Here is a 14,793-nt window from a genome sequence, read left to right on the forward strand (position 1 = left end):
CAAGCCCGAGCCAGTCACCGAAAGTTTAATTTTTACAAATCTTGGATTGCCAAGAGAGCCAGGACTGTTTGCATTTTGGGAAGAAGTTTGTTGTTGGCAGAGGAAAGTAACAGAAGATTTAAATAGGATCAGATTAAAAACTGGGGAGCCAATGAGACACTTTGAAAATATATGGCGTGTAAGCCAAAGAATTGAGTGGAAGTTGCAAAAGACTTGTGATTATATACAGAAAGCAAGTATGAAGTTCCTGTAGGTGCACCAAGCCAACACAGAGACTTTGGACTTGCTGTGATGACCTCTGCAGTCTGGGTGATTGTGGGCCAGCACCGATAGGAAACGTGACTAACCTATTTATAAAATGGAATTGTACTAATCGGAGGTTTTAGTTTCAGGCTGTGGTTATGTAACGTCCCTTTCTAATGATCCTGCAGTGCAGCGCTGATGCCTCTGGGGTTTATAGGAGAGTCGAGTCGGATAAGCAAAGAGAGCAATAACTGTGCAAAAACAGTTTTGTACCAAGCAATTGTCTGAAACTGCTGATTTGTCTGCTTTCCCCAGCTGGCAGGATTTAGATGGATTGTCTACGGAGAGCCAGGTCACGATTGTCCCAAGGTGCTTTTCCAAAAGGCCACTGGATTTTCTTGGAAGATCTGAAGAAGCTTCTTGGATGAGAAGCAAAACGTTTTCAAAGAAAAAACAAAACCAGGAACGTCCAGTTGCCTTTTGGAAAAGCACTTTGGATTCAGATGGGTTTTAAGCCACGTGGATGGGGAATTCTGGAAAGTGAAGTCTCAGATATTTGCGTAGCGTTAAATTGGGTGGTCAAGAGAAAAAACAAACAAACCCAAGGACCTTCAAGGAAATCAATTTACAGTTCTCACTTGAGGCACAAGTGACCAAACCTCAGTGATCATACTTTCGAGATCTTATGGGACGATCCAATTCTCTGGAGAAGGCTCTGAGGCTGGGAAAGGTGAAAGAAAAGAGAGAAAAAAAGAGGAGCAATAAAGCAGCAAAGTAGAGGGTTATGGTGGTGATGGGTGCACCATTGGAATTGCTAAAGGATCAGATTAAGGACAATTATGGAGCAAATCTATCGGAGGCGTTGCTAGGACTATACGGAAGGGACCTCATCAATTAAGTTGGAATGTGCATAAACAACAGCAGAGCGGTGGTGGCACAGTGGTTAGAATGCGGTGTTGCAGGCAAACTCTGCCCATTGCCAGGAGTTCGATTCTCACCGGCTCATGGTTGACTTAGCCTTCCATCCTTCTGAGGTCAGTAAAATGAGGACCCATATTGTTGGGGGACAATATGCTGACTTTGTAAACTGCTTAGAGACGACTGCAAAGCAGTATGGAGCGGTATGTGAGTCTAAGTGCTATGCTGGTTTAACTGCTGCTTCTTTTCTCCAGGGTTTTCATTCAAATCAAACATTTCCATGGGACTTTGTAGCTTTCTAGCAGCACTCAGGTGTGACTCACTTAACAACCACCTTGTTTAGCAATGGAAATTCTGATCCCAATTCTGGCTGTAAATCAAGGACTATTTGTATACACAGAGATTAAAGCAATCTGCTTCTCCTGGCATTATGGAAGCATGTCATTAAGGATCAAAGCTGGTCTATTAAGAGGCCCTGAAGCCAGATTTTTAACTTATAATCACCCTCCTTTGCTCAGGATGAACTTGTTCATACACTTTACAGGTAGTCCTTGGCTTACGACCACAATCGAGTCCAGCATTTCTGTTACTAAGTGAAACATTTAAGTGAAGTTTGCCTCATTTTACGATCTTTCTTGCCACAGTTGTTACATGAATCACTGCAGTTGTTAAATTAGTTACACTGTTAAGAGTCGTGGTAGCGCAGTGGTTAGAATGCAGTACTGCGGGCTACTCCTGTTGACTGCCGGCTGTCAGCAGTTCGATTCTCACTAGCTGAGGATTGACTCAGCCTCCCATCCTTCCAAGGTTGGTAAAATGAGGATCCAGATTGTTGGGGGGGGGGCAAATATGCTGACTCTGTAAACTGCTTAGAGAGGACTGAAGCGGCATACAAGTCTAAGTGCTATTGCTATCTGCCTTCCCCATTGACTTTGCTTTTCAGATGGTTGCAAAATGACCCTGGGACATTGCAGTCATTGTAAGATAATATGATGGTATTCATATAATAGCTCGATGCTTGCAGAGAAGTGTTGTCTATGCAGGAAAAAAAAAAGACAAGAAAAAGAGGGAAAAAGGAGGGCACTACTGACACCTTGTGGACACGACTGGTACTGAACGAAGGAGGGGAAAAGGGTTGGGCTGTATTTTGGGAAGTGAGCTCAGCAAAAAATAAAAACAGCAGCAGCAGCAGCTGGTATATAGCCCTGTGTTCGTGCACAGAATGAAAGGAGCCACAGGGTTGATTGCATCTCTTGTGTTGCTTGGGAATGTCATTCAATGTAAATGATGATTTTTATCCCCATATGATGGAACTTCATTCAGAGTACAAAGGGCCAGATCAGGGTGTGCTTAGGGGGAGAGAAAGGGGGGGGGGGAAGGACGTTCATCTTTTCCCAATTCTCTGCTTTTCTCTTTTTTGTCAACTATCTCTGTTCATTTGCAATCCAAGAAGACATGGATTACACATTTTGGAAATTAGAAGCTTGCCACACAGGGAAGGATGAAAGCACATGATCAGGTGTGCTGCTCCATTCAGCCTCCTGCTGCTAATTCTAGGGTTGGGAAGGATGGGTGTCTTTTTTTACAGCAGGTCTCATTTTTGAAGCCACTGGACATAAGCCAAGGACCTGCTGTGTTCTTCTAGTGATTTTGATAGGATATCCCCGCTTGGAAGATTCACTGTCATCCCAATTTTTTTGCCACTTCAGGATTACTTTTCTGATTATGGATCCATGAAATCCTAGAGATTTAGCAATGATTAACCTTTTTAGATTGCTTTACAGAACAAACTCTGATTTGAACAGGGCATGCCAGGTCTCCAGAGTCGATGTCGGGTCTTCAAACTTGGCCCTTTTATGACTTGTGGACTTCAACTCCCAGAATTCCTCAGCCAGGCAAGCTGGCTGAGGAATTCTGGGAGTTGAAGTCCACAAGTCATAAAAGGGCCAAATTCTTCTCACCCCTGGTCTATGTGGTGAGAAGTTCACTGTGATGAGAGAAAGTAAAACTTTGTGAAATTTAACTCAAAAAGGGCTGGTCCAAATCAGGCACAATTGTTTAATGTGATATTCACAGAAGTACCCCTAGTTACCCCGTTTACAGACTTAGGGCCACAATTGAGCACAACATTTCCATTGTTAAGCAAGATGGCTGTTCAGTGAGCTGCACCCCATTTTACGACCTTTTTTTCGCCACAGTTGTTAAGCAAATCATTGCAGTTGTTGTGACTCATGCAGTGAAGCAAATCTGCCCCCCTCTTGACCTTGCTTGCCAGCAGCCAGCTGGAAAAGTTACAAATGATTATGACAGTGCAGCTGTCACAAGTACATGCCAGTTGCTGAGCCCCTGAATTTTGATCATATGACCATGGAGGAAGCTGCAATGGTTGTAAATGTTAAAAAACAAACCGTAAGTCACTTTTTCCCATGTCTTTGTAACTCTGAACGATTACTAAAGGAAAGGTTGTTAGTTGAGAACTACCTGTACTTGGAATAACTGTACAGGTAGGCCACCTTGGCTCTTTTTTGACTCGTGGACTTCAATTCCCAGAATTTCTGAGCCAGCATGGCTCAGCTTGGAAACCTCTCCCTTTCCCCTCAGCATGGCTGGCTCAGGAATTCTGGGAGTTGAAGTCCACGAGTCATAAAAGAGCCAAGGTGGCCTACCCTTGGTCTAGGCCTGTATTTTTCAATCTTGGCCACTCAGAGATGGGTAGACTTCAATCCCACCCAGAATTCCTAAGCCAGCATGGGGGGACTATGGCCTCTTCATGACTCGTGGACTTCAACTCCCAGAATTCCTGAGCCAGCACGGCTCAGCTTGGAAACCTCTCCCTTTCCCCTCAGCATGACTGCCTCAGGAATTCTGGGAGTTGAAGTCCAAGTCATAAAAGAGCCAAGGTGGTCTACCCCTGGCCTGGGGGATAATTAACTTTTTCACACTGGCCACATTGCATGTGACAGGTGACTTTGTTTCTGACATGCAGGAAACAAGATCAAAGGCTGGTGTAATTTCTTCCCTCAGATGCCATTTGTCCGGCAGGAGCTTCATGAAGCCCTGATAACATCCACTGTGAAAGAGATCAATAATTCAGGAAAATCCAAAAGAGAGGCTAAGGCTTTTTCAGGGAACTATAGCTGCTGAAAGTACCCAAACGGCACAGCAGGTGGCAGTATTTAGTCAGCCTTGATTGATCTCCAAGAAAATAAGCAGGGTTGAACATGGTTAGGATGCAGATAAGCTACACCTGGGAAATTCTAAATCAGTAGGCTAGCCTAAGAAACTCTTGAAGAAGGAAAGGCAAGCTCATTTCAAATTAGAATAGAATAGAAGACATTGGGGGGTCTTCTAGTCCAACCCCCTGCTCAGGCAGAAAACCCTATACCTTTTAAACAAAGAGTTGCCCAATCTCTTCTTACAAACTTCTAGTGTTGAAGCATTCACAACTTCTGGAGGCAGGTTGTTCCACTGATTAATTGTTCTCACTGTCAGGAAATTTCTCCTTAGTTCTAGGTTGCTTCTCTCCTTAATTAGTTTCCCTCCATTGTTTCTTGTCCTGCTTTCAGGCGCTTTGGAAAATAGCTTGATTCCCTCTTTATGGCAGCCCCTGAGATATTGGAACACTGCTATCATGTCCCCCCTCGTCCTTCTCTTCATTAAACTAGACATACCCAATTCTAGCAACCGTTCCTTATATGTTTTAGCCTCCAGTCCCCTAATCATCTTTGTTGCTCTTCTCTGTATTCTTTCTAGAGTCTCAGCATCTTTTTTACATCATGGTGACCAAAACTGGATGCAGTATTCCAAGTGTGGCCTTACCTATTATTACCAAGAAAACAGCATGAGCTAGTCCATGTAATTACTAGCTTGACTTGAGGTATCTAAGCATATATTTTATTCATCAAATAAACAGGTTCTCCAGATATTCGGTATCTATTTCGGTTAACAAGAGGAAGAGGTATCCAGTACAGATAGTTCTCAACTTACAACCATAACGGAGCCTGGAATTTCTGTTGTAAGTCATGATGGACATAAATCAAGGCACTCATGTGACTGGACTCAATTCTACAACTTTTCTTGCAGTGGTTATTAAGCCAATGCCATGGTTGTTAAGTGAATACACCGATCATTAAGCAAACACCTTGGTCATTAAGAGAATCCATGTATTCCTATGGGTGGTTTGTTTTGCTGGAAACTGGCCGAAAAACCATTACAAACCATGAATCACAGTTGTGTGACTAATGAATACTGCAACTGGGGATAAAGGCAAGGTGGTAGCCAAGCACCTAAAAAGCGTGGGGTGTGTGTGTGTGTGTGGAAGGGGAGTACTGCAGCCATCACAATTCAAGTATTTTGGGGGGTAGGTCCTTCATAACTTCAAACTATCACTAATTCACTGTTCATTAAATGAGGACTATGTATAATGATTCCAGGAAAATTAATACAGTGAGATTGGCTGCAGGGTTTAAGGCGTTGGGCTTATGCAAATCCCAGCAGAGTTCTCCATTATTGGAAAACTGCAACGATGTACATCTGTTTAATGGATGCCATAAAAGCTTCAATTTCACTTTCTTTTTTAAAAAAGACTCATTTCTATTAACAGAAGATGGTTAGCAGACTGTGTGACATGCTAATTCCCATGGATTTATTAAAGTGGATTTGCAAAATCAGTGCCATTTTTGAAAAAATTGCCTTAAGTTTGGGGAGAAAAACCTTTGAATCCACTGCATTTTTATTAGCAGTAGCGTGTCTTTAAATTGGTGATTCTATCTGCTAGACCCCCAAAAGAGAGAGATTATCAAACAAAATGAATAACAGGCATAAGACTCATGAGTTTCCAGAAATATATATATTAAAATAACTAAGGTTTCCCTCCATTCTTATTAGTTAGCCCTCTAAGGAGTTAATAACAGTGGTGAGATTCAGCCGGTTCGCACCATTTTGGCAGAACCACTAGCTAATTTTTTGTTGCCCAGGCCCAGAATAGACTTCCGGAAGCGGCATCCACACAGAGAACCAGTTGTTCACATATCTGAATCCCACCACTGGTTAGTAACCAATCTCTGTTGCAAAAAATAGCTTAGGTTCTTCAGTTTTGACTCTCACATGTTTGAGAAAAAAAAAAACTTTGCTGGCTAAATGTCTACCTCAGGGTTCTTCAAACTTGGCCCATTTATGACTTGTGGACTTCAACTCCCAGAATTCCTCAGCCAGCGTGCCTGGCTGAGGAATTCTGGGAGTTGAAGTCCACAAGTCATAAAAGGACCAAGTTTGAAGACCCCTGGTCTACATGATATGTTTGCTGTTAAAGCCAAACATCCTCCACCCCCTTCAAAAAAAAATAAAATCTGGCAACAATCTTTATTGGGAAAGAGGAATTAACTCTTACATGAGACTACTTTCTAGATTTTGACTATTGTGATATTTAATTGCATATAGAGAGCCAGTTTGGTGTAGTGGTTATGTTGCTGGCCTAGAAATCAAGAGACTGTGAGTTCCATTTCCATCTTAGGCATGAAAGCTGACTGGGTGACTTTGGGCCAATTACTAGGAGACTGTGAGTTCAAGTCCTGCTTTAGGCACGAAAATCAGCTGGTTGACTTTGGATCAATCACCAAGAGACTGTGAGTTCTAGTCCTGCCTTTGACATGAAAGCTGGCTGGTTGACTTTCGGCCAGTCACTCACTCTCAGCTCAAAGGGTTGTTGTGGGGAAAATAGGAGGAGGAAGGAGTGTGTATATCTGCTGCCTTGAGTTACTTATAAAGTAATGTAGATAAAAATCAAATATGTATGTATGATGTATATATAAGAGGGCTGATGAGAGCTTTTGGGAGAAGTGTTAATGCTTTTCCTATTTAGATGGGAATTTAAAGGAACTATTTTGTATTTCTGGATCTGTACCAGGAAGGAAGGAAGGAAGGAGCACTTGGCTTCTGAAAGTTGATAAGATATAGCTGGTTTTAGAAGCCAGAATGCAGCTTTTGGTCAAATACTGTCTGTGTGTATTCTGTCTTGCTTTGTGCTTGCTCAGCCTACATACTTACATATTTTAAAATTGCAAACTCTGTCCCATGTCACAATGCATGTACAAAAGAGGCAGAGATTTTGTCACAACAGCATGATGCTGCTTTTGTCATTCTGCTCCCCTGGAGATGCTACTGGTTAGGCAAACTGAATTTCTTACCTTTCTTATTTCTCACCTTTCTCATTAAAACAATACAAAGACATCCTCCTACACATACACAAATCATTTATCTAGAGGATACAACCACGATGCTGCTTTTCTGAAAGGGGATCATGCAGTTACACTTCTAATGATATTGAAATCTAAAAAAGTTTGCACACAAATGCGAAGACTGCCTATGCACAGGAGCTGTGTTCGCACCACACAGACCTAGAGGACGCGATATGTTCGCACAACAACTCAACTAAGTTGCATGAACTCCACCTAGAATCATAGGTCTGGAAAGAACCTTGGAGGTCTTCTAGTCCAACCCCTTAGTCCTTATACCAGTGATGGCAAACCTTTTAGAGACCGAGTGCCCAAACTGCAAGCCAAAACCCACTTATGCATCGTCGGGGGCCGGGTGGGTGTGGCCATTGGCTGGGTGTGGCCAATTGGGTGAGTGTGGCCCATTGGGTGGGCGTGACTGCGATGGTAACAGCAGACTGGGTGGGACTAAAAAGTTCAATCAATCAATTCCAACTTTGCAAGATCTTTTTTTTCCCCGCAAGAAGTTGAAATTGACTGATTGATTGAACCTTTTTTTTTTTTTTTTTGCACATGGTGGCAGAGGCCTAAAGTGAAAAGGTTTTATAAAACCCAGCTGAAGGCCTAGGACTGGGGCGACGGCGTGCGTGCCCATAGAGAGGGCTCTGAGTGGTGCCTCTGGCACCCGTGACATAGGTTCGCCACCACTGCCTTATACCATGGACAAATGGTTGCCCACACCTCCCATTTATGAAGGCAAGCCATTCCACTGGTTAATTGTTTTCACGATCAGGAAAGTCTTTTTTATTTCCAGGCTGGATCTCACTTTGACCTGTTTGATTAGTTTATTATTTAACGTGTTGAGCAAATCCGAACAGCTAACTAATGAAGAAAGTTGTGTGAATTAAATAGGCTGTGTGAATGCGCACCCTGTGCATTCTGTGGTCCTGCATGACGAGTCAGACGTCAGATTGTCTCAAAGTGACAACGGTCCACCCTGTCCAAGCTCCATCTGAACAGCTTTCAAAGAGATGCCTCCACGTTTAGAGGTGGAAGAATCTCTTCAAACGTTTTACTGGGAAATCTGGATTTATTTATCTGACAAAAGCACACAGCAATTACTGTTTATGGGATCTGTTCAGGATGGAGAGGGAAATCTGGAGAGACACTCCATTGCTTGAAAAAGGACATAACAGAAGTTGTAACAGAATAACAGAGTTGGAAGGGACCTTGGAGGTCTTCTAGTCCAACCCCCTGCTCAAAAGCAGAAAATCCTATACAGTTTCAGACAAATGATTATCCGGTCTCTTCTTAAAAACTCCTAGTGTAGGATGTCTATGGAGATTCTCAGTCCATAGACATTTAGCTATGCACTTTGGGATGAACCCCCTTCAAATGGTGCGGGAGCATGAACAGATTTCCAGAAAACATTGCAGACTACAGGAACCATTTGTGCTTCAGTTTGAGAGGCAGATAACACAGACTCATCCCCAGCAGCCTGTGCCTGTCTTCAACAGTGAAGGGACACAGGGCAGAAAACATCCCACAGCCAAGAAGGCTCCACACCCATTTGCACTACTCAGGTGACCCTGAGGACACAGGCAAACCTCCAGATGGCCTCAACGACTCTCTCAAAGAATGCAAATGACCAGCGGTCTGCAAGGAGTATAAATCCTTCCATTCCCCACCATCCAGTCAGAGCTGAAGAAGCTTCTTGGATGAGAAGCAAAATGTCTTCAGAGAAAAAAACAAGAAAGTCCAGTTGCCTGTTGAAAAAGCACCTTTGGGACAACCAGTGTTGGAGCACCCACAGCTTCTGGAGGCAAGTCGTTCCACTGATTCATTGTTTGCACCGTCAAGAAAAAGATGGGCAATATCAAGGCCGCTGAAGCCTTTGATCTTACCTGACAAAATAGCAAACTGTCGGTGCAGTTGTTCGATGATCTCCACCGCCGTGACAGGCCTGATCTCCTGTTGCATTATTTCATCTACAAGAAGGGAAGAGAGACAGAAGGAGGAATTACGCCATAACCCAGCCACACAAGGCAGATACTCAGATGTGAATTCCCGGTTTGTGGACAGTTTGGGCCATGTTTTCACCTCTGGCTTTGTCACATGAGTTCCAGCCCCCTCCATCCCCACCCCACCCTGGCATGCAAAATCTTGTTGACAAAGAAGCAGCATCTTTGCTTTCATTTCTCCGTGTATTGCCTTTGCAGTTGTGCAGAAAAAATCATAAATCAAACCCCAGGGTGCTGGCCGGGTGGCCTTCCGGCACAAAACAACTTGTGGCTCGTTCTTATAAGAGAAAGCCAGTGTTATCCCAGTTCTGTGAAACAGCCCTGCCTGTGTTGAGCAATTGCGTGCTGGACCCCATCCAGGCAACAGACGTGCTATTTTTCAGAAATGTATGAAAATACTGGGATTATGCTTTTATTGGGCATTTAATGCATTCATCTTTAATTCCTGCTCCAAAGGATGTAAAATTCCAGGGTATGACAAAACTCAACCCTTTCCACCCATTTTCTGCAGTGAAAATGTGCAAAAATGGATACAGGTAGTCCTTGACTTATAAATTTTCGTTTAGTGACCATTTGAAGTTACAACAGTCCTGAAAAAAGGGACTTATGACCATTTATCACACTTATGACCGTTGCAGCAGTCTGGGTTGCCACCACACATACACACATACAGCAAGAGTTCTACAGGTGTTTATTCACACACACCCCTGGAGACAGGTCATCAGAAAGCACCTCTGTTGCACAGGTCTGGATTCTGAGCTCAGTACGACAAGGGTAACTGGGTAACAGAGTCCAATGGGCATACACAAAGTCCAGGAAAACAATCCACAAGTCAAACAAGTCAGGATACACGACACGAGCACACAAGGCACAGAAAGGGCACGTTGTTCTAGCAAGACTCAAGTCCTCAGGGATTAAGTAGGCAATGCTGATGCAGCCCTCCATGAGAGGCGAGGTTAGTAATAGTAGTAAAGTTGGAAGGGACCTTGGAGGTCATCTAGTCCAACCCCCTGCTCAGGCAGGAAACCCTACACCATTTCGGACAAATGGCTGTTCAGTCTCTTCTTAAAAACTTCCAGTGTTGGAGCATTTACTGCTTCTGGAGGCAGGCTGTTCCACTGATTAATTGTTCTCGCTGTCAGGAAGTTTCTCCTTAGTTCTAGGTTGCTTCTCTCCTTGATTAGTTTCCACCCGTTGCTTCTTGTCCTGCCTTCAGGTGCTTTGGAAAATAGCTTGATTCCCTCTTCTTTATGGCAGCCCCTGAGATACTGGAAGACTGCTATCATGTCCTCCCTTGTCCTTCTCTTCGTTAAACTAGGCATACCCAATTCCAGCAACCGTTCCTTATATGTTTTAGCTTCCAGTCCCCTAATCATCTTTGTTGCTTTGTTGCTCTTCTCTGTACGGTTGTCTCCTTACAAATAATATCTATGTGTCCTTGGATCAGGAGGAGGTGTGGAGTCCACCTCCTCATTGCTAATGGTCAGCAGCTGCTCCCAGTCCTCACCTGGAGCCTCCTGACCAACTTGCTGCAGCCGAGATTGCTCCATCAGGCTAGCACTCTCCGAGCCCCGATCCTAACCAAGACTATGCTCCATGCTCTCCTCTGCTGACTCAAACTTACCCTCCTCCTCTGAACTCGCAGCCAAGGAGGGGTCCACGGGTGAATCCATGACATAGTCTCACAGCGGAATGGGACAACTCACCATGGCCATGTCGCCACGGCTATCTCACCACGGCCAACTCTCCACAGGACAAACTCTCCACGGCCAACTCACCGTGGGATAATTCCACGCGGGATAACTCAGTTCAATAAATGTTATTTGCCACAGTTTCTTCAACATTATTTCCGTTGACAAAAATGGAAATAATGTATAAAAAAAACAATGGCGGATAACATTTATCGTGTTGAGTTGTCCCACACGGATTGTCTGGCAGCGAGTTGCCCCGTGGAAATTTGGCTGTGGCGAGATGGCCATGGACAGTTGACTGTGGCAAGATGGCTGTGGTTAGATGGCTATGGCAAGTTGTCCAGAACCCTCCCATATGGTCACATGATCAAAATCCAGGTGCTTCACAACTGACACATATTTATGACGGTGCCAGTGTCCTGGTGTCCTTTTGCGACCTTCTGACGAGCAAAGTCAATATAGAGGTCAGATTCACTTAATAACCGTGTTACTACAGTGATTCACTGAACAACTTTGGGAAGACATAAGATGGGGCAAAACTCATTTAACAACTGTCTCGCTTGTTAGGCTCAATTGTCGTAAGTCGGGGACCACCTCAGGGGGGCTGCCTATACTCCATTTTGACTCTTTGCATGATGAGCGAGAGAAAAAGTAACTATACACATTTCTCTCTCTCTCTTTCTCTCTCTCTCTCTGCTTCCTTGCCAACTTTTTCTTTGTATGAATACCACATCAGGAACCCTGAATTTTATCCTTAGACAGGGATAGGATAGTTTTGTCTTTCCTGCCTCATGGTGGTTTCTTTCTAGTCAGCACATTCCCTCGAGTCACTATTGTCTGGTGACAAACCCACCAACCTCACAAAAATCTCTTGGTGTCTGTTCTGAATTGTACTCTACATGATGTAAAGAATCCCTGCCAAGTTTCTTTGAGTCATCCTAGGGCAGGGGTAGGCAACCTTGGCTCTTTTATGACTCGTGGACTTCAACTCCCAGAATTCCTGAGCCAGCCATGCTGAGGGGAAAGGGAGAGATTTCCAAGCTGAGCCATGCTGGCTCAGGAATTCTGGGAGTTGAAGTCCATGAGTCATAAAGTGGCCTAGGCCTAGGCCAGAGGTAGGCAACCTTGGCTCTTTTATGACTCGTGGACTTCAACTCCCAGAATTCCTGAGCCAGCAATGCTGAGGGAAAGAGAGAAGTTTCCAAGCTGAGCCATGCTGGCTCAGGAATTCTGGGAGTTGAAGTCCACGAGTCAAAAAAGAGCCAAGGCTGCCTACCCCTGTCCTAGGGCAACTGGAACTTGCAATGCTTTTTCTCATTTGGAAAAGCTTCTATCAGACCTTCAAAGGAGGTCTGGTCAGAAAATGGACACCACAAGCAAAACAGGAACTCTACTTCATAAACAGAAGCTATAATAACAACCTAATGGCAATTCCCCTTTGTTCTGTCTTATACCAAAGTCAGTCAAGGTGGGGAAATCTTGAATTTCTTTCTCACAATGTCTTGTTTTCCCAGACTGAGCTCAGGTTTTGCTAAGGGCCCCTGCATATCTTCTCCAAGATGATCTCCATGTTCCTCTCCAGCAGTGTTTCTCAGCCTGCCTAAGGAATTCTGGGAGTTGAAGTCCTCCCATCCTAAATTTGCTGAAATGGAGAAACTCTGCTCTACAGCATGATAAAGCTCATTGCAAAGAGACAGAGGGGAGACAGGTCTGCTGCAATAACAATGCATCACGGTTCACCACCTCCCTCAAAGGATAGGTTCTCAGTCCTTTGGGGTATAGAGGAAAACAACCCATACAGGTAGCAATAGCACTTAGACTTATATACCACTTCATAGAGCTTTACAGCCTTCAGCGGTTTACAATCTGGGTCCTCATTTTACTGACCTCAAAAGGATGGAAGACTGAGTCAATCTTGAACCAGTGAGGATTGAACTCCTGGCAGTTAGCAGTGAGTTAGCCTGCAATACTGCATTCTAACCACTGTGCCAGCAAGTGGTTAGAATGCAGGGCTCAAGGTAATCCTTGTCAAACAACTGTAGTCCTTGATTTATTGCTCATTTAATAACCTCATTTGAGGTTAGAATAGACCTCTTCCCAAAGGTACTTATGATCAAGTTCCAATGGCCGTGCCCCCCCCAGAGTCACATGACCACATCTCAAGCACTCAACAGCTAACCCAGAATGACGGCCATTTGCAGAGTCTTACAGTCTGACGGCCGTGTTTTATGATGTTTTTGCTAGCATTTACTTTCTGTTTACAGCAAAAATGGCCCATGGCAAACAAGAGGTTTCAATTTACAACCATGACAATGACTGCTACAAAAAAGGTTGTAAAAAGAAGTCCAAAGACTTACTTAATAATAATAATAATAAAGTAGGAAGGTACCTTGGAGGTCATCTAGTCCAACCCCCTGCTCAGGCATGAAACCCTATATCATTTCAGACAAATGGCTGTCCAGTCTCTTCTTAAAAACTTCCAGTGTTGGAGCATTCACAACTTCTGGAGGCAGGTTATTCCACTGATCAATTGTTCTAACTGTCAGAAAATTTCTTCTAGTTCTAGGTTACTTCTCTCTTTGGATAGTTTCCATCCATTGCTTCTTGTCCTGCCATCGGGTGCTTTGGAGAATAGCTTGACTCCCTCTTCTTTGTGGCACCCCCTGAGATATTGGAACACTGCTGTCATGTCACCCCTCGTCCTTCTCTTCATTAAACTAGACATACCCAATTCCTGCAACCGTTCTTCATATGTTTTAGCCTCTAGTCCCCTAATCATCTTTATTGCTCTTCTCTGCACTCTTTCTAGAGCAGGGGTCTTCAAACTTGGCCCTTTTATGACTTGTGGACTTCAACTCCCAGAATTCCTCAGCCAGTCTGTCTGGCTGAGGAATTGTGGGAGTTGAAGACCACAAGTCATAAAAGGGCCAAGTTTGAAGACCCTGTCTAGAGTCTCAACATCTTTATGGGGACCTGCATTATGGGGACCTACTTTACAACCTTCATGACATATAATCATAATGGGCAGCCTCCATTACGGTCATAAGCCAAGGACTACCTATATTTGGTTCTAGAAACACTATACATCTAGCCTGATTGCCAGAGATGTTGGGAGGGATGGGGACCAATGACAGAAGCCCTGCCTTGTTTATGGGCATGCCGTCCCATTGCATGCACCATCAAAAGGAATCGAGCTACACTGTGATATCTTGATGCTGTTTTTTATTATTTTGACGAAAGTCTCTGAGCCTGCTGATGCCTTTGCTTGAAGTTTGTTTCCTCAGCAGTTTTCTGCTCCCTTCTGGAATATCTAGTTCAGGGGTCTTCAAACTTGGCTCTTTTATGACTTGTGAACTTCAACTCCCAGAATTCCTCAGCCAGCAAAGCAAAGAATTCTGGGAATTGAAGTCCACAAGTCATAAAAGGGCCAAGTTTGAAGACCCCTGATCTAGCTGATCAAAGAACAGTAATCTGGTCTGCTAGCGTTCAAGTCTTCAAGAAAACGTACAGAGAAGATAACAAAGATGATTACTAGGAGACTGGAGGCGAAAAACTATGAAAAATTGTTGCAGGAACTAGATATGTCTGGTTTAAGGAAAAGAAGGACTAGAGATGTCATGATAGCAGTGTTGCAATATAAAGAAGGGTGTGTATTAATCTATTGTCCAAAGCTCCTAAAAGTAGGAGAAGAAGCAATAGATGGAAACT

General features: G+C 43.9%; 1 protein-coding gene across 5 annotated transcripts in view; it reads right to left on the bottom strand.

Annotated features, from left to right (window-relative positions):
• Window positions 1-14,793, bottom strand: part of MCF2L2 (MCF.2 cell line derived transforming sequence-like 2) — a 210,876-nt gene that overhangs the window by 149,759 nt on the left and 46,324 nt on the right. For all 5 annotated transcript variants that reach the window (XM_039321823.1, XM_039321824.1, XM_039321827.1 and 2 more), the window contains exon 2: window positions 9,278-9,361. In XM_039321823.1, coding sequence (XP_039177757.1) covers window positions 9,278-9,361 — 84 coding nt within the window. The remainder of the gene's footprint in view (window positions 1-9,277; window positions 9,362-14,793) is intronic.

Source organism: Crotalus tigris, unplaced genomic scaffold, assembly GCF_016545835.1.
Source record: "Crotalus tigris isolate CLP2741 ecotype Arizona unplaced genomic scaffold, ASM1654583v1 scf7180000023829.5930981, whole genome shotgun sequence".
Taxonomy (NCBI): domain Eukaryota; kingdom Metazoa; phylum Chordata; class Lepidosauria; order Squamata; family Viperidae; genus Crotalus; species Crotalus tigris.